At 40.0% G+C, this 18,493-nt stretch overlaps 1 protein-coding gene across 1 annotated transcript in view; it reads right to left on the bottom strand.

The window, feature by feature from the left end:
* Positions 1 to 18,493, bottom strand: part of reln (reelin) — a 363,171-nt gene that overhangs the window by 159,936 nt on the left and 184,742 nt on the right. Inside the window, exons 18-20 of the mRNA XM_048553828.2 lie at positions 18,359 to 18,425; positions 14,734 to 14,967; positions 10,411 to 10,572 (exon numbers count right to left, since the gene is read on the bottom strand). Of these exons, the coding sequence (XP_048409785.2) occupies positions 10,411 to 10,572; positions 14,734 to 14,967; positions 18,359 to 18,425 (463 nt within the window). The remainder of the gene's footprint in view (positions 1 to 10,410; positions 10,573 to 14,733; positions 14,968 to 18,358; positions 18,426 to 18,493) is intronic.

Genomic DNA, 18,493 nt, shown 5'->3' with positions numbered 1-18,493 from the left:
ACACAAAGTTTATAATTTACACAAGATTTAATAATTTATTATTAATAATGTAACTTTAGCAGAACACAGGTAAATAAGGCAACCTATTTAATATGTACATTCTAAACCCAATCTTCTGTGATCATAAACTCCCACTCTCACACCAACAGAGTCAAGGTACATTTTTTTAAATGACAGTCACAACTTGTTATATTGATAACCATTTCAGTAATGATTACCAGGCCTTTGTGAAATCCTTGGACAGTAGATAGAATTGCAGGCATGTGGACTGAATATCCTGTTTGAATTCCAAAGTCATTAGTTAATCCAAACAATTACAACAGTGCTTTGGAGACATTCATTTATTTCTTCCAGACTGAGATTCTTTTCTCATTTAACAAATTGATAACTGGAGAAATTAGAGAGAGTAAAACCTAAAAAAGAGAGTCTGGAAACTTCCTTGACAAAATTGCCTCCTGCCCAATGTCAGCACTAGCTTTGTTTTCTTTTTCTTTATCAACAATATCTGTGATTCGCTGGCCAGCACCAGTCCTCCTTTGACTGACCAATTCAACATCTAACCAGCTGCCAGTCCTCAGCATAGCAACATCCCTGCGCCAAATCATCTCCAGACTTCTTACAACAGAATTAACCTGGATTATTTTCCCAGGCCAGTTCTCAACAGCTAACATCTGTCTTCTGTTCTCTCCTCTTTTCAAAATAAACTGCTGCTCAAAGTGCAATTCTCAATGTCAACTCTCAGTTCCAAACCAAAAATGATAAAAATAAAGGGAAACTAATGATGTATCTCCATCCTCAAAGTCAAAAATCACACAACTTCAGGTGAACACCTGAAGGAGGAATGAGACTCCGAAAGCTTGTGTTTTCAAATAAAGCTGTGGAACTATAACCTGCTGTTATGTGATTTTTGACCTTGTCCACCAGAGGCCAACACTGGTACCACCACATCATGTCCACCCTCACAAGAATGAAACGTCATTTCAAAGATGCGTTTCATGACAAGGTTAGTATTATTTACATGACAAACAAAACAGAAACCTCACAACTATTCTTCCTACTTAAATTGCTTACATTTTTCAATAGATTAAAATTAGAATAAAGCACTGGCAATTACATTTTCTTTCACCAAAATATGTACAACTTTTGTATCATAAGGTTGCAATACAAACTCCAGCAGAACAATCTCAGAGTTTTAGTCTTAAATCTCTCATAAAGTTAACATTATGATCAGTAGAAGCCAAAGTTTTGTGGATCCCCATGTCAAAAATAAACCTCAAAGTGTTGAGTGCAATACCTCAGTTTCCATAGTGGAATATTTCTTCTGATGTTGATTTAACTCTTGGAAAAATAACCCCTGGCCATTCCATTTAGGCCCTGTCATCCTGTAAGAAAACTGCTTCAATCCTCAAATTGTTAGCATTTACTACTAATTTAAATGGTTTCTGAAAGTTAGTTACAGTTAATACAGGTTCATTTGTTAAGATTGGTTTCAGCCTTTCAAAGGCTGCCTGGCATTCTGTTGACCATGCCATCTTTGTCTGTTTTCATAGCAGGTTGGTTAAGGTCACAGTTATTATACTGAAATTAGGTACAAACGTCTGATAACATCTCAACATTAACAAAACCTCATTATATTTCATTTTGTTTCAGGGACGCAGAAGTCAATCAAAGCTCTTACTTCAGCTGTTCTGAATGACACCTGTCTTTGCCGAACATTAAATCCTAAATATGTAACTTCAACAAATTCATTTTTTGCTAGATTTAACACCAACCCAGCTTACAGTAATTGTTTAAACAAGTTTTGTATATGTTCTTTCCATGTGTTGCTATGCATAATATCATCCAAATGATCTGCAGAATTAGGTACATCGGCCATATATCTGTTCATTAATCACTGGAGTGTGGTTGGGATATTATTAAATCCAAATGGCGTAACCTGAAATCAGTATAATCCACTGGATGTGATAAAAGTGCTAGTTTCCTTTGTCCTTACTGTCCACAGTAGCTCTAGTATCTTTTTAACAAGCCAATTTTACATAAGAATAACACACCACCAAACCCCATCAATGCAATCTTCTCGTTTGGGAATAGGGTACAAATCCAACTTTGTGACTTCATTCAATTTTCTGTGGCATACACATAATTTAATTGAACCATCTTGTTTATGGACCAATACTAATGGGCTTGGCTTAATCAATTGATTTTCCAACACAATGAATTTCTTTCGTTACTTGGACCTGTTTCACTGGGTTTTGATATGGCTTTTGTTTCATTGGGTCTGAACTATCTCCAACCCTGTCATGTTTGATTAATGTAGTATTATCTAAGTGTTTCTCTGCAAACTAGGGGTCTTGTTGGACAGTTGTGGTGCCCCTACCTCAGTTCCAGGATGACTGGATTCTAGTCCCACTTGCTTCAGACGTGTGCTGTAACATCTCTGATTGGGTTGAATAAAAATACCTTCTTTGTATCACCTGAGCAATCTCACTATATCTAACTGTTGATCTTTCTCCAAATATGAAAATAACATCGAAAATCTCTACCTTATCCAAATTTGTTAATCTAATAGCAGGAAGTTTGCTTTGGAAATTGTCCATTTCATCTTCACTCTCATCCTTCTTTCCTCTGTTCTCCTCTAGTAGATTTACCTATTTGATTCACCTGTACTTACTCATCGCCTTCTCTACAACACTACTGTTTTAACATATTCACATGACACAATCAATTTTTTACCATGAAGATTAATTTTTGTGATTTCACAATTTATTTCTGATCTGTTACAATGGTCCTCTTATTTCATAGCCATAAACAAACTCAAATGAACTGAAACCAGTGGGATCATTTGGAGATTGGTGGCAAATAGGAGAAAATCTAACCTTTTGTCATAATCCTTTGGATACTCATAACATAAAGCTTTGATCATGGTTTTAAAAGTTTGGTGATACCTCCGCAAACCAATGATGATATTCTGAAAATGTTTTGACATAATAATCCTTGATTCTTTTATCCTTGATCAGACTGTACTTCCATTGGTAGACCAATACAGGTAAAAAACAGTGTTAGTTTTTCCACTATAATAAAATGTGAGGCTGGATGAACACAGCAGGCCAAGCAGCATCTCAGGAGCACAAAAGCTGACGTTTCGGGCCTAGACCCTTCATCAGAGAGGGGGATGGGGGGAGGGAACTGGAATAAATAGGGGGAAGAGGGGGAGGCGGACCGAAGATGGAGAGTAAAGAAGATAGGTGGAGAAGGTGTGGGTGGGGAGGTAGGGAGGGGATAGGTCAGTCCAGGGAAGACGGACAGGTCAAGGAGGTGGGATGAGGTTAGTAGGTAGCTGGGGGTGCGGCTTGGGGTGGGAGGAAGGGATGGGTGAGAGGAAGAACCGGTTAGGGAGGCAGAGACAGGTTGGACTGGTTTTGGGATGCAGTGGGTGGGGGGGAAGAGCTGGGCTGGTTGTGTGGTGCAGTGGGGGGAGGGGATGAACTGGGCTGGTTTAGGGATGCAGTGGGGGAAGGGGAGATTTTGAAACTGGTGAAGTCCACATTGATACCATATGGCTGCAGGGTTCCCAGGCGGAATATGAGTTGCTGTTCCTGCAACCTTCGGGTGGCATCATTGTGGCAGTGCAGGAGGCCCATGATGGACATGTCATCAAGAGAATGGGAGGGGGAGTGGAAATGGTTTGCGACTGGGAGGTGCAGTTGTTTGTTGCGAACTGAGCGGAGGTGTTCTGCAAAGCGGTCCCCAAGCCTCCGCTTGGTTTCCCCAATGTAGAGAAAGCCACACCGGGTACAGTGGATGCAGTATACCACATTGGCAGATGTGCAGGTGAACCTCTGCTTAATGTGGAATGTCATCTTGGGGCCTGGGATGGGGGTGAGGGAGGAGGTGTGGGGACAAGTGTAGCATTTCCTGCGGTTGCAGGGGAAGGTGCCGGGTGTGGTGGGGTTGGAGGGCAGTGTGGAGCGAACAAGGGAGTCACGGAGAGAGTGGTCTCTCCGGAAAGCAGACAGGGGTGGGGATGGAAAAATGTCTTGGGTGGTGGGGTCGGATTGTAAATGGCGGAAGTGTCGGAGGATAATGCGTTGTATCCGGAGGTTGGTAGGGTGGTGTGTGAGAACGAGGGGGATCCTCTTGGGGCGGTTGTGGCGGGGGCGGGGTGTGAGGGATGTGTCGCGGGAAATGCGGGAGACGCGGTCAAGGGCGTTCTCAATCACCGTGGGGGGGAAGTTGCGGTCCTTAAAGAACTTGGACATCTGGGATGTGCGGGAGTGGAATGTCTTATCGTGGGAGCAGATGCGGCGGAGGCGGAGGAATTGGGAATAGGGGATGGAATTTTTGCAGGAGGGTGGGTGGGAGGAGGTGTATTCTAGGTAGCTGTGGGAGTCGGTGGGCTTGAAATGGACATCAGTTACAAGCTGGTTGCCTGAGATGGAGACTGAGAGGTCCAGGAAGGTGAGGGATGTGCTGGAGATGGCCCAGGTGAACTGAAGGTTGGGGTGGAAGGTGTTGGTGAAGTGGATGAACTGTTCGAGCTCCTCTGGGGAGCAAGAGGCGGCGCCGATACAGTCATCAATGTACCGGAGGAAGAGGTGGGGTTTGGGGCCTGTGTAGGTGCGGAAGATGGACTGTTCCACGTAACCTACAAAGAGGCAGGCATAGCTGGGGCCCATGCGGGTGCCCATGGCCACCCCCTTAGTCTGTAGGAAGTGGGAGGAGTCAAAAGAGAAGTTGTTGAGTGTGAGGACGAGTTCCGCTAGGCGGATGAGAGTGTCGGTGGAGGGGGCCTGGTCGGGCCTGCGGGACAGGAAGAAGCGGAGGGCCTTGAGGCCATCTCCATGCGGAATGCAGGTGTACAGGGACTGGACGTCCATGGTGAATATGAGGTGTTGGGGGCCAGGGAATTTTTCCACTACCACCTTAACTCTGATTGTTCTTAAACAAACAGCTTTTGAAAATTGAGTGGCCACAATCCAGCTTTTGTCTTAAGTAGCAGTTCTACACAATCCACTAGTATGCAACTGAATGGTTCCTCAAAATCAGTTTTGGGATCTAGAGTGCTGGTTCATTTAATGTCGAGGTTTACTTACAATTTGATGATTATGGCATATTTTATAAAAATGTACAACATCCTTATTTAAGTTTGACCAGGTAAAATATCTGTGTATGTGCACTTGAGCTTTTCAGATCCCTATATGTCCTGCCATGGGAACTCCATTTGCTACTTGTAACATCTCTCTACCATAGCTGAGTTCTACCACTATCTGAGGTGTGAATCTGTGAGGGGGGTCTCCACATTTTCATAACTATTCCTTTCTTAAGATAATAGCACTCCAGAACTCCTGTGGCCTCCACCTCGGTATGATCTGACTGTGCCAATTTATTTAATCTCGGATTTGCTTTGTGAGTCTCAATTCGTATCATACCACGATTACCAATGAGATTATGATCAGATTATCTGTTTGACTGATGTGATCTGAGAGAAAGTTGTTGTCCAGGGCACATTGGGCAATTCGAGCCTCATCTTCTTTGAAAAATGATGTCACACATCTACCTCAGATGGCAGAAACTACCTTGGTTTTATTGATGAGCACCAGAAAAGAGGCTCCTCCAACAGTACAACACCTTTACAGTACTGCACCGAAGTGTCAGACCAGGTTGTGTGCTTAGGTCTTTGGAGTTGGACTTGAACTCACAATCTTGAGACTGATGTGAGAATGCTATTAGTTAGCTACTGACATCTGGATATGAGGAACAAACTCTCAGAAAAGGGTTATTTTTGTAGTACAAGCACTTCTTCAAAAGGGAAATAGGATAAATATTTAAATATGAGGCTATAGAAATAGATGGGGATGATTGAAATCAACACATTGTTTACTTGGTGTTCAAGTTGTTTAGTGTGCCTGAACGAAAAAAGTGTGTGGATAGGAAAGTGTTGTGTCATTAGTTTTTGGAAATTGTGGATGTAGCTGTAGCTCAATTTGTGGTGCATATGCCTCTGAATCAGAGGTTTACGGGTTGTGGCACACAAATCAAGGTTGATTCTCCAGTACAGGGGAGTGCTGCACATTTGCAGATGCTATCTTTCAGATGAGGCATTAAACTGAGGTTCCTTCTGACCTTTCAAATTGACTTAATATCCATGGTACAAGTTCAGAGAAGAGCAAGGGAATTATTCTCAGCAGCCTGATCAATATTTGTTTCTTATTCACTATCACAAAAATAGATGATCTGATCATTATTATATTGCGGTTTCTAGGAGTTTGCAATGCACAAATTGGCTGCAATTTTGTACATTACAATTGTGACTACACTTCAAAAGTACTTCATTGGCTGTGAAACACTTTGGGGATGTCGGTGGCTTTGCAAAGAACTACATAAATGGCAGCTTGCCTTTTTCTCTGTTGCCTGAAGAAAGAATCTTCACATTTCCCATTCCATACTTTCTTATATCTTTTAATACAATTACATTTGTCAGACGAGTTTTTTTTCCAACCAAGCGAACTTTTCACTTTTAACGGCAGTTACAGAAAAATAATTGATTTAAAACAGAAAATCATGATAGCCATAACCTGAGTTTAACAGTGTTTAATTTAGGGATTTTTAGAGATTTAAGGGATTTAAAATAAGATTATGCTGTGCTATAAAGTATATCCTTTAAAACACCTTTTCTAATTTTCCTAGAAAGCCAGACATATGAAAATGTAGCAGGTAAGAACATGGGGCACATGAAGTTCTTCCTTTATGTTGTCACCTATCTCCCCATTAACACTAAAGCATCTCATGCAAGTGCACATTGATTCACTTCTACATAAACAGATACCTCAGTTAAAGTTCAAGGAAATTGTGCTAACTTGCTAAAATACCACAATACAGTGTACAATCCATTTATTATCTCATATTGTTATGTCTTACGTTTCTAATCATTTAAACAAGGCAGCCATCATAACATAAAATGCCATGAAAAACAATATTACATCTGATCACAAATTCATTAAACTGCCAAATAGTTATTCAGGGGTTACTGCAAATCAGCATAGAGACCTGAACTAAATGATAGCATCATGCACAGAGTGTGTTTTATTCAGCTGGCATTGCTGTTACCAGGACAGGTGGCACACACCATAAAAATAGTGCACTTGGCAAAATCCTTGGGTGTAGCACAGCTGGGGAACAGTTATAAAATCTGGTACAGCTGCCATTCTAGTCACAATGGACACTGTGGACAATGCTCAAACAGTGGAGATACTTGGCAAAGGCAGAAAACTGGCCCAGCAGGCAGCCATTGCCTGCAAAGATCCTGGTCTCGTTTGTCAACTCGAGGTTGTTCCAACTCGTCAATAACAAGTATGCATAATTAGAGAACAAAATTGGCCAAAGGAAAATGGAGTTACTACCCTGACTTTTTATTTATTTTACTTGCTCAAAAGAATACTCCAGGCATCTGTGCAATTCTGAAAGTTTGAACAGATTATGACCAGCTGAATATAGTTAAGCCTCGAAAAATTATTTATATAAGTTCAGTGAAATAAAATCCTGTAATCTTGGCTGCAGTCTATGACAAATGACTTTTAGTTTCACTGTAACTATGGTGACTGAAATTGGTGAGAAAATACTGTAATGCTGATTAACATGATAGCTTTTGATTATTAAAATAAAATTGAAAAAGTAATAACCGTAGAAAGCTTTCTGTGTCTTTTTAATTTGCTAAAACTAAAATGTCTGAAGATTGCCAAAGGAATATTTAGTTTCACCTCTTCCCCAGATCTCAGATGTCCTCTGTGACACACTTTACTCTGTAACCATGTGAAACTGACAACCAGAGAAAAACATTGCAATTCTTGTTTTACAGAAGATATATAAGATATATGCACGTTGATTCCATCTGTTGCCAAGTTTTATTGCATTGCTGATGCCGTTATTGAGATAGGTACATTGATCATATGTTAACATAGTCAAACATTGCTTTAAGATTTCTTCCTGCTATCCGCACCTGAAGATTTCCAAATGGTTATCTTGATGTCATATTTCACCTCAGTGTGACACTATCTAACAACCCAGCTAAATCAAATGAGACAGACTCAAAAGAATGGATCCTCCCAACTTCATTCCTCAAAAAAAAGTGGAATCATAGTTAAATATTGCTTTTCCTGGTATTGTTTCCTCATGCTGCAAAGTCTGAGCTAATGTTCAGTTGTACAGAATTCTGAGACTTCCTATGAATTTTGTTGAGATTTCAAAGTTTTAACTTATTATGTGATCAAATTCAAGGCTGCTTTCATGTACAGATATTTATGTTTAATAAGTAATAATCAAGTCAATAAAATGTATTACTTAGAGATAAATATAAATGTACGGTTCTTGGAGAAACTTGGAAAAATTCCACTGCTGCCAAGTGACTAGGTTACATGTTGCAGTTTGAGCAATAGAAAGAAAAGGTGTGTACATTCGGGGAAGACACAGTTGCTATCCATTTCAAAGTGGGGAGCTATTGAAATTGACAATCTGAATTACCAAGGAAAATGGCAGGGCTGAACAAATCACTCGGAAGCTTTTGGTGTGATGTAGGTAATAGAGTAAATCACTTTCACTACATCACCCTGGCAAATCTGCACATGATGGATGACACACATATGGGTTCCAACAATTTTTAATCATAACCACCTTTTCTCATTATTTTCTGACTGCCTATGCTTGCAATGATTCTGTTGCTGGCATTTACAGCTCCTCTGGGCCCATCTTTTATTTAATTTGCCCGACTACAATTGCACTTTTGGTTTCCACCATTGCTCCTTTTGTCATTTAGTTTTTCCTTCCAAACTAAACTGACCACTTTGTTTTTGTCCAGCCCATTACCCATTCCTCTGTACTTCCTTAAAATCTACTACATCTTTACCATCACCTCACCACTTTCAAACTAAAACTTCCAAGATGCTGGTGCTGGAAGCTTTTATTGAATGATGAAGCTCATAACAAGGTGTGAACTGGGGCTTCTCTTAAAGACAATTACAATTACTTTGCTTCACCTTGATTCAAACAACAAAGAACAGTACAGCGCAGGAACAGGACCTTTGGACCTCCAAGCCCACGCCAAATCATTTTGCCCTTCCATGCTAAAATTATCTTCACTTACAAGATCCATATCCCTCTATTCCCTTCCTATTCATGTATTCATCCAGATGCATCTTGAATGCTACTACTGTGTTTGCTTCCACACCTCCTTTGGCAACATGTTCCAGCCACTCACCACTCTTTGTGTGAAAAACCTACCTCACACGGCTCTTTTAAATTTTCTCCCTTGCACCTTAAACCTGTGTCCCCTCCACCCTGAAAAAAACTTCAGATTTTCCACTGTATCCATGCCATTCATAATTTTATAAACTTCCATCAGGTCGCCCCACAACCTCCTGGGTTCTGGTGAGAACAAATCCAGTCTATTCAAGCTTTCTTCATGGCTAAAATCCCCCATACCAGACAACATCCTGGTAAAACTTTTCTGTACCCTCTGGAAAACATCCTCATTCTTCTGGTAGTGTGGTGTCCAGAACTGTACGTAACATTCCAAGTGTGGCCTAATTAAAGTTCTATAAAGCTGCAGCATAACTTGTCTATTCTTATACTCAATGCCCCTTCCAATGAAAGCAAGCATGCCATAAGCCTTTTTTACTACCTTATCTACCTGCACTTCAGTGATCTGTGGACCTGCACACTCAGATCTCTCTGCATTTCAACAGTTCTAAGGGTTTCTGCCATTCACTGTATAATTTCCAAATGCACTTGACCTTCCAAAATTCATCACTTCATCATTCAGTTACAGTTGAGTGCCTGCTTCGGATGAGGATATTCAGAATGTCTGCAGAAGAACAGTGAATAAACTGCACAGTTATTGGTACACTAAAATACCAGCACTGATGGTTAGATCCTGATTCTGGCTGAAATTGACAAACTTACTTTCTGAGAAAGTAGAAACTGAGATGTCAACAAATGGATAGTTCCAGAATTTGGGTATACTAAAGCAATTTGAAAAGTACTCTACCTTTTCATAAATTTAGACTATAGGAGAATCACAAGTAATATTCCATACAAAGCAACAGATTGGAAGTAAAAACAGTAAAAGCTGTTAAACGTTTTAGCAATTTTTCATTCATCAGGGCATGATGGAATTTCAAACAGGGCCAGCATTTTGCTCATCTCTAACTGTCTTCAAGAAAGTAATCATGAGATACCTTCTTGAACTTCTGCTATCCATGAGGCATAAGTATGCTCAATTTTTTTTCTGTTGTAATCTGTTACAATTTAATGGTTTACAGGGGTATTTCAGAGGAAAATTAAGATTCGGTTCATTACTAGAGGGTTAACTTGCTAGTATTCATGGAAGTGTTATACAGTGACCTGTATTTTTCTTACCTTGGCTCATGGTAATTCTGGTAAGAGTAATGTTGCAGCAAATTCCACGTGATTCCATTGTCGGCAGAAAAGTGCAGTAGAATCCCTTCTCCTGGCTGGTCTGGTGGTTTGCACGTGCTTAGTACATACTTGCTGCCCAGGCGAAGAGTAAACTGGAGGAACCTGGGAATCATAAGAGTTTGAGGCAGGGTATTTCCAATCTTACAGAAACCCATACTGAAACGTGTTTATTAAAATACGCCACTTACGCAATAGAGAGGGTTGTATTAATACTGAAATTGCACAGAAAATCTAATAGGCAGAATTTTGAAGTTAAAAGTATGGCATCGAGAGTATTTGATGGCATTTTGAGTCATCCAAGGCTTGGGATGGGTTATCCAATGAAATCACATGCTTCATGGCTCAGTACCCTTGCAAGCCAGATGTTCCATGAGAGTTTTGAGGAAGGCTCACCGAACTTGAAACGTTAACTTTGCTTTTTCCTTCACACAAGACTGCTGAGCTTTTCCAGCAACTTTGTTTTTGTTCCTGATTTACAGCATCTGCAGTTCTTTAGGTTTTTATGTTCCATAAGATACTCAGTGCATTGCGTGGCAAGTGAGCTGCATGTTCTCACCACGAGTGGGATCCACTGAGTCTGGCATCATTTTTAAAGGCCAAGTGAACATCACGTCAGTTGCTGCAAGCCAGGACCTTCTGAGCTGGCAGTAAATCGGTTGCTGCCAAATCATCTCTTTTTTTGAATGATTTTTCCACCCTTATGATGTAATTTGTAGCTTATGTCACATAATACAAAAATTAGGGTTTGTAGCCTACTGGCTCTGAGCCCAGCAGCTCAGCCTTCAAGCTCAAAAGAATTCAATTTGCGCTAAAGTATTTATCTGCTGTTTTGTCTGCTTGACTTTTGTGCTTATGGAGATTTGAAAATAGCAGATTTAATGACCAAATGGATGGGGCACCAAGACCTGATAGCACTGGCCAGCCTATGGTAGTCACGTTAGAAGCCCAGTAATGCTTATCAAGGTTCCTAAGATGGCTTCAAGGTTTACTGATGCCACCCTACACAGAAAGCCAATCTTCTTCCTGGGTGACCGCATCATGAGGCTATCCCATCAGATCTGTCCCAAATGCAGCAGCACAGATCAATGTCACTGGCCCCCATGAAACAGACAACAAACACTGCAGGAAAAGTATCAATCATTTAAGTGATAACATCTTCTTATCGCTACCACAATGTTACAAGAGCTTCACAGTGTCACTGCTCATGTATCTCACAAAGGGCCAAATCCCACAAGCCTCAGCATTCACATGCATGATGTCTACTCAAACAATCTCAGCCTTTCAACCTAGTATCATTCCTGCCCACGCTGCTTCCCATTCACTCACTTGGGAGGCCTCACCACTTGCAATGGTTATGACAACTGATGATGACAAACTGCTCCTGCACTGATTCCCAACACGCTCAATCCTTATGATGCACAACCGGACCCAGACTGCAAGACTGACAAGTCAGCAATGGCTGTTGGTTGGGGTGGGGGGGGTGGGGAAAAGAGATAAGTTGACATGGATTCTCAAACTCTTTTGAGGAAAGAGCCATCAGGTTGACTGTGGAGGGCAAGGACCATTTGTGCAGCAAAGAGGAGACAGGCCCAGGAACACAGTAAATAACATTGCAATCTGCTGTTGTCCAAAACACAGGAAGGCAGTCAGGCTCGACACAGCAAAAGCGGTCAAATGGCAAATGGAATTCAAGAAAATTAAAATAGTGACAGGTAATGCTAAAAGGTAAAGGATTACATTATGAATGGTGGGACCTTGGAAAGTGCTCTGCATATCCACAGATCCCAAAAAGGTAGCAGACCAGGTAGGTAAGATGATTAAGAAGGTAGATTAGATACTTGTCTTTATTAGCTACGGCATAGAATGAGCACGAAGTTAACACTGGTTCAGGCACAACTGGAGCACTATGTACAGTTCTGGTCACCAGATCATAGGACGTATGTTATTGCACTCAAGACAGTGCAAAGGAGTTTTATCAGGATGTTGCCTGGGCTGGAATATCTGAGCCAAGACAGAATATTAGACAGGCTGGGTTTGTATTCTTTGGAACAATTAAAGTTTGGAGGGTACCTGATAGGGCTGTTTAAAATACTGAGAGCATTGATAGGGAGGATAGGAAGCCATTTTTCCATAAGTAGCAATAACAAAACAATATAAACTTAAGGCAAGAGATAGAAGGCTCCATCTATAACTGATGAAGTACCCCATTCTCCATGTCTTCTGTTGCAATGGAATCTCTGTACTCCTGATCAGTCTTACACTACCCCCACACCCACCCTGCACTCTATATTTCAGATAACCTAAAGAGAAAAGTAATTGTCCACTGACAGACTTTCAGAGAAGATCCTTCTGTAGAGCATTTAAATTTCAATTATAAAAATTCGACAAGTCATCGCAATTATGGAGATGAACTGATGGGTCAGCCATACGCTTTCTTCAAACTTCTCCTGAAATTTCAATGATTCTATATAGTCTTCAGCTTTCAAAAACTTGACAACAGTTAAAAAGAAACTCAGAACAGAGGACAGACAGACATCATGAGCCCTGAAATGAATATCACATTATCAGTACACACATTATCAACGAGAATTTCATCAATTGATGGACAGGCAGAGTAATGATAGATACACAAGCTTTTCATACGCTATATGTGCCTGTCATCTCTAAATAAGGTGATAAAGGGTCAGTGGACTTGAAACCTTAACTCTGATTCCCTCTCTACAAATGTTGTCAGACTTGCTGAGTTTTTCCAGCAATTTCTGTTTCTGTTTGCTCTTAGTGAGGTGTTTGTTCTTGACTGACCTCTGAGCCCTAAAGTTTTCTTCTTGGGTGTTTCTTGTGACCAATAGTGAGAGCTCCTTCTTAAGTAATTATAACATGCACATTATAGTGAACCTAATAGCTGATACCCAATGGCTTCAGAATAGGTCATCGGTTGGTGATAATAGCTCAATTTCACAATTCTAATGCTGCTTTGGCTGAAATCACTTTGAGAGACTTTGGAAATAACCTTTTATTGATAACTCTAGATTCATCAGTCAACTGCTCAATGGATTTACTCCAGACAGGTACTATAGCTTGAAGCAGAAAGATCAATAGGCTGCCATATTATCAGAAATTACAGAATGCACTTAGGTCAATACATCTTGAAAACGTGTACGCCATGCTTTAATTCTCTGTGCTCATCTGATGAAATTTAATTGCATTCTGCATCAATGTGTCACTCTGGGCTGGCAGCAATCGGTTGCTGCCAAATCATCTCTTTTTTGAATGATTTTTCCACCCTTATGATGTAATTTTAGCTTATGTCACATAATACAAAATTAGGGTTTGTAGCCTACTGGCTCTGAGCCCAGCAGCTCAGCCTTCAAGCTCAAAACAATTCAATTTGTGCTGAAGTGTTTATCTGCTGTTTTGTCTGCTTGTGGACATGCTTATGGAGATTTGAAAATAGCAGATTTAATTACCAAATGATGAGGCACCAAGATCTGATAGCACTAGCAAGTTGAGACATATGGATTTAAGGGGAACATCAATTTGACCTTCACATGGAGTGGTAAAAGCTCCACAACTCAAACCATTTTGCTCCATAAACACAAAAACAACTTTGTCACTCCCATTTTAAGACAATATTCCACATAATCAGTACCAGTCTGGTGAAGTTTAATGCAAACATTTTATTTTCTCAGCCACAAAATGCCTGCAAAGAAAGCTCTAGATCGCAGGTAGCAAGGTTGAGGTGAAAGAAAGTCACTGAACAGGAACCTGTCTCAAAACAGCGGCAACTTGATGAAAATATATCTACTTTCATATTGTAGAATGTTAATCTCACCTTTTTATTTCTCTGAGTGAAGTAACAAACATTTATTTTAATGTTACACTTGACATAAGGGTGTCATTTTCTGAGTTCAAAGCAGATACAAACATGGATTGGGGTGTGAAAATTTCAGTTTAGACTAACACAGTTATCTTGGCCCACTGTCTTCAAGGAGGCTTGAACCAGTATGATAAAGATTATGTAGTGCAGGACCACAGTGCTACTATGTCTTTCAGCTGTTTGATGAAAAAGTGGCAATAGCATCCCAAAAGTATTCAATGAACTAGCAAACTGGCTTCTGAGGCAACTTTTTTTTAAAAACTGTGAAGAATTCTACAGACAGCAAGATAAACAATAATAGCCTCAGGCTAAAAGCACATCACTTCTGTGTGAACACTAGCAGCCATTTATAATTACAATTGTTCATTAAGGATCTTATTATTTACCTAGCTAGAGTGCTGTCCAGGAATGAAGTAATGAGCTCTCGCCTTCCCTCTTTGTTAAATACCAATGCCTTGCCACTTGAGAGGACGCCACAACCAAAGCCAAGCTCTGCACCGCGGATTGAGTGGAAGTTGTGATAGGATGATAGCCGCGAATTACTAAAACTTTCTGAAATGATGGTAGGAAATGTCTGTGAGGCTATGTCACAACCAGGTCCTGAAAATCCTGGGTCACATCTGGAAAAAAAAATGTAGAAGTAGCCAGATTTACACTAAAAAGTTAACAGAACTGTAACTGGGCTTAAATATTTTACAGTAGATTATTATTTATAATCATAGCATTTAACACATTTCCAGTGTCAGCAAATTGGTTTCCTTCAGGATTTACACTGGTACTTTAAGCTTGAAGCTTTTGAATTAGGGGAATCTCCAAAGCATCTTTATGCTGCATCCTTTGTCCTCTAAAGGCTAGACTTAGATTTGTAATAATTGATCAGTGACAGATAATATTTATTTTCTTGTTTTGAAAAACATAAATATTGATGGTTGTGAGAAAAGGCTGTTTGACCTTACAGCCATCACACTTCTTGATGGACTGCATATCCACTTTCCGGTCTCTTCACAGTTTTATTTCTACAGAATGTGCGTGTAGTATTTACACTGAAACCTAATAATATGCTTCAATTCAATGCTAACTTATTCCAAATATTGTTGGCCTCTGTAGGTAACAGTTCTGTTTAAATTCTCTATTCCTACATTTTAAGAAGTGTCGTGGCCCAAGTTGGAATTTTTACAATCATCAGTTCATGATTTTCCACTCGTTAAAGAAAATGGATATGCCTGTTTGACATCTGAGAGCTAAATTAATGGAATAATTTATTTAATTCAGCAGTGTCAGTGCTTTTCATAATTTTGGAAACTATTAATTAGCTGATCACAAAACCTCTTCTTTCTCAATCTGAACATGCACATCTTTTGTTTTCATTATCCCAGGAACATTGGGTTTTTTTGTTACACACTTGAAGGATGTAGTACACAGGGATATTTTTATCTATTGAGCATTGATAGTTATAATTAATGAATATAGATGTGATTTTCTTGTTGACTTGGCCAATATGGGACAACATGGTCAAAAATACTTTCTGCGTAAAAGTGATTTGTGCAGCATATGGGATAGAGTCTTACTATTTCCTTGATATTATTTTGATGCTCTTCTAATAAAACCCAGTGCCTGCTTTCAGTATTGTTGTACAATATACTGTTGGGTGTAGATGGCTTTTATTTTGAAGGTTTAAAATCCGAATCCTAATTAGTAATCTGTCTACTTTCTATATTTCGAAGGTTAGAGTTGAATATGTGGAGGAGAGTTTCTAATGTAAACACCAGGGATGTATCTTCTGGTGATCTCTGCCTACGGCTTTTGCAGACTAAATTCCCTGACAAATATAACATTGCCAAGGTGTCCATGTGACCATTAGTGCATTTCAGCCTCCTGCCAGAAGAAGACAACCGAAAGAGCCACACTTCTTGTCTGGTCACAAAACCATCAGCTACCATAGAAGATAGAAATGCCATTCCCACAACACCTCACTATACTCTTGTCCAAAATCTTTCAAGGATGTAGCTAAGTCCCAGATCTCATGACCTGAACGAGTTTGACTTTGACAGATCAATTCCATATTCTTAGGCAGCCCCTCAGGATTTAAGATGATTTGCTTCCACTCCAATTTGAGGAGTTCTGAGATGGCTGCTGCTATGTTCAGTGCACAATCCGCAGACTCTGCTGGAAGGGTTGGACAGCAAAGTCTCAAAATAGTTTGGTACCTTCCCAAATTAGTTTTTTCCACTTTTATTGATCAAAGGTCAGACACTCCCAGGAGTTGGCGTGAATGTTTGACTTCTTCAGAGAGGACATTTCTAAAGTGTTTCTGTTGTACTCCTAACTGAGTTGCAACTAGGGCAGTTATTATAAAAGTCTGGTGTCAGCCACACAGTGACAAGTACAACCCCCAATTCACCGCTTGACTCCCCAAAGCCTGCCCACCAGCAATGAGACACAACTCAGGAGCGTAATGGAATGCTCCCCACTTGCCTGGATGAGTGTAACTCCAACAACATTCAAGAATATTGACAGGACCCAGTGCTGCTGCATTTGAGTGATTAGTGTCTCAATGCTCGGCATGTTGACTTAGGAGAGGATGCTACTGTTGGACCAACTTTCTTAGAACTAGATTTGGAGAATCTGCAAGGGCAGTGCTGATGGTGCTTTTCTAATGCTTTTAGTTTTTCAAGTGCTCTACTATTGGTTTTTCAAGACAAATCATTAATGCCTCTTTCAATTGGATATGGACCAGAGATCCAGGGCTGGGATGGTTGGTGTAATGCTGCCCAGGTAACATGTTTGAAGGTGAGGATACTGTAAAATGCAGCATATGATTCACACTCAACCAGTCTCCTATTTTGAAGTAGGTGTTAGATAGACCCCTGACCTGAAGTTTGTTGAACTCCTTAAGAGTCCATTAATAGCCATATAAGTGCCTCATCCTGTCTTCAATGTTACTTCAACTATGTTAGAGGATGGCCCATACCATGTGGGAAGCCTGGCAACATATTGAACTTTTAGGCATCAGGCAAGGGGAATACAGGGATTTACTTTGCGGTTAGGACCATAAGAACCTGAGAAACAAACAGGAGTAGGCGAGTCAGCTCCTCAAGCTTATTCTGCCATTCAATAAAATGATGACTGGTCTAAAATCTTTTTCATGTCTACCTTCCTGCAAGTCCCTGTAACCCTTTATTGCCCCATCCCAGCCTTAAATATGCATAAGGACTGTTGCTAGAATTTTTTACATGACTTTTGAAAACAATAATTGACAGGAATGTCTTCACTTGACCTGATCATAATAAATTTAGAAACACTTCAATATAAATTCATTTCTCTGAATCATTTTAAATTATTTTTGACATGATGAATAATGACAGTCATTTCTGTTAGAAGCCCCTGTTAGTTTCTCATTCATCTGATTGCTACTGCCAAAACTCCAAAGTTCCTCAATATTTGCCTGAAAAACAGCATTGAGAAGCTAAGTTTCAACTTGCAAAAACTGCCATATTAAGTAAAACCACAATGTGTTCTTTACAAAAGTAGTACAAGACATTTGACGCACAGAGGAAATCTCAATGTCTCCACAGAACAACACTGTGTATGGTTTACAATCATCATGACATCTGGCACCTTGATTCATTTATGCAAATTTTATGTCAAATGGTCACCACATAATCCATCAAATACTAATTAGCAAAAATATTGCTCTGCCAGTTATTTTCAGAGTTTACTTTACCACTTAATTTGACCGATGTGAGCACTGTGAAATGCTTCAAGATTGAGAATAAATTGTATCAAATGAGACATTATCTACAGGAAGTTTACTTAAAGTCTGTTGTGATGGGTCAATAAACAGGTCCCGAATAAATAAACAGTGTGTGTCAAGTGAGCGAAAGACTGGGGATGCTAAAACAAGTTTAATTATCAAAGGAATTAGGTCAGTAAGAATGTTTTAATTTGTTGGCGATAACAAAAAGTCACGTGTAAACCTCATTGAAAGAAATTAATCATGTTTCATCTTACTTGCATCCGTTGGTGGTACATCGACCTCGGCCAGAGCACAATTTGTAGCACGCAGGGCCAATGTAGACTGCAGAAGGAATAAAACATCTCAAAGATCAGACTATTGCAATGTCAGCTTGAGCTAAATTTTGTTTA

This window comes from Stegostoma tigrinum, chromosome 25, assembly GCF_030684315.1.
Source record: "Stegostoma tigrinum isolate sSteTig4 chromosome 25, sSteTig4.hap1, whole genome shotgun sequence".
Taxonomy (NCBI): Eukaryota; Metazoa; Chordata; class Chondrichthyes; order Orectolobiformes; family Stegostomatidae; genus Stegostoma; species Stegostoma tigrinum.
This window is presented reverse-complemented; position numbering and strand designations above follow the sequence as displayed.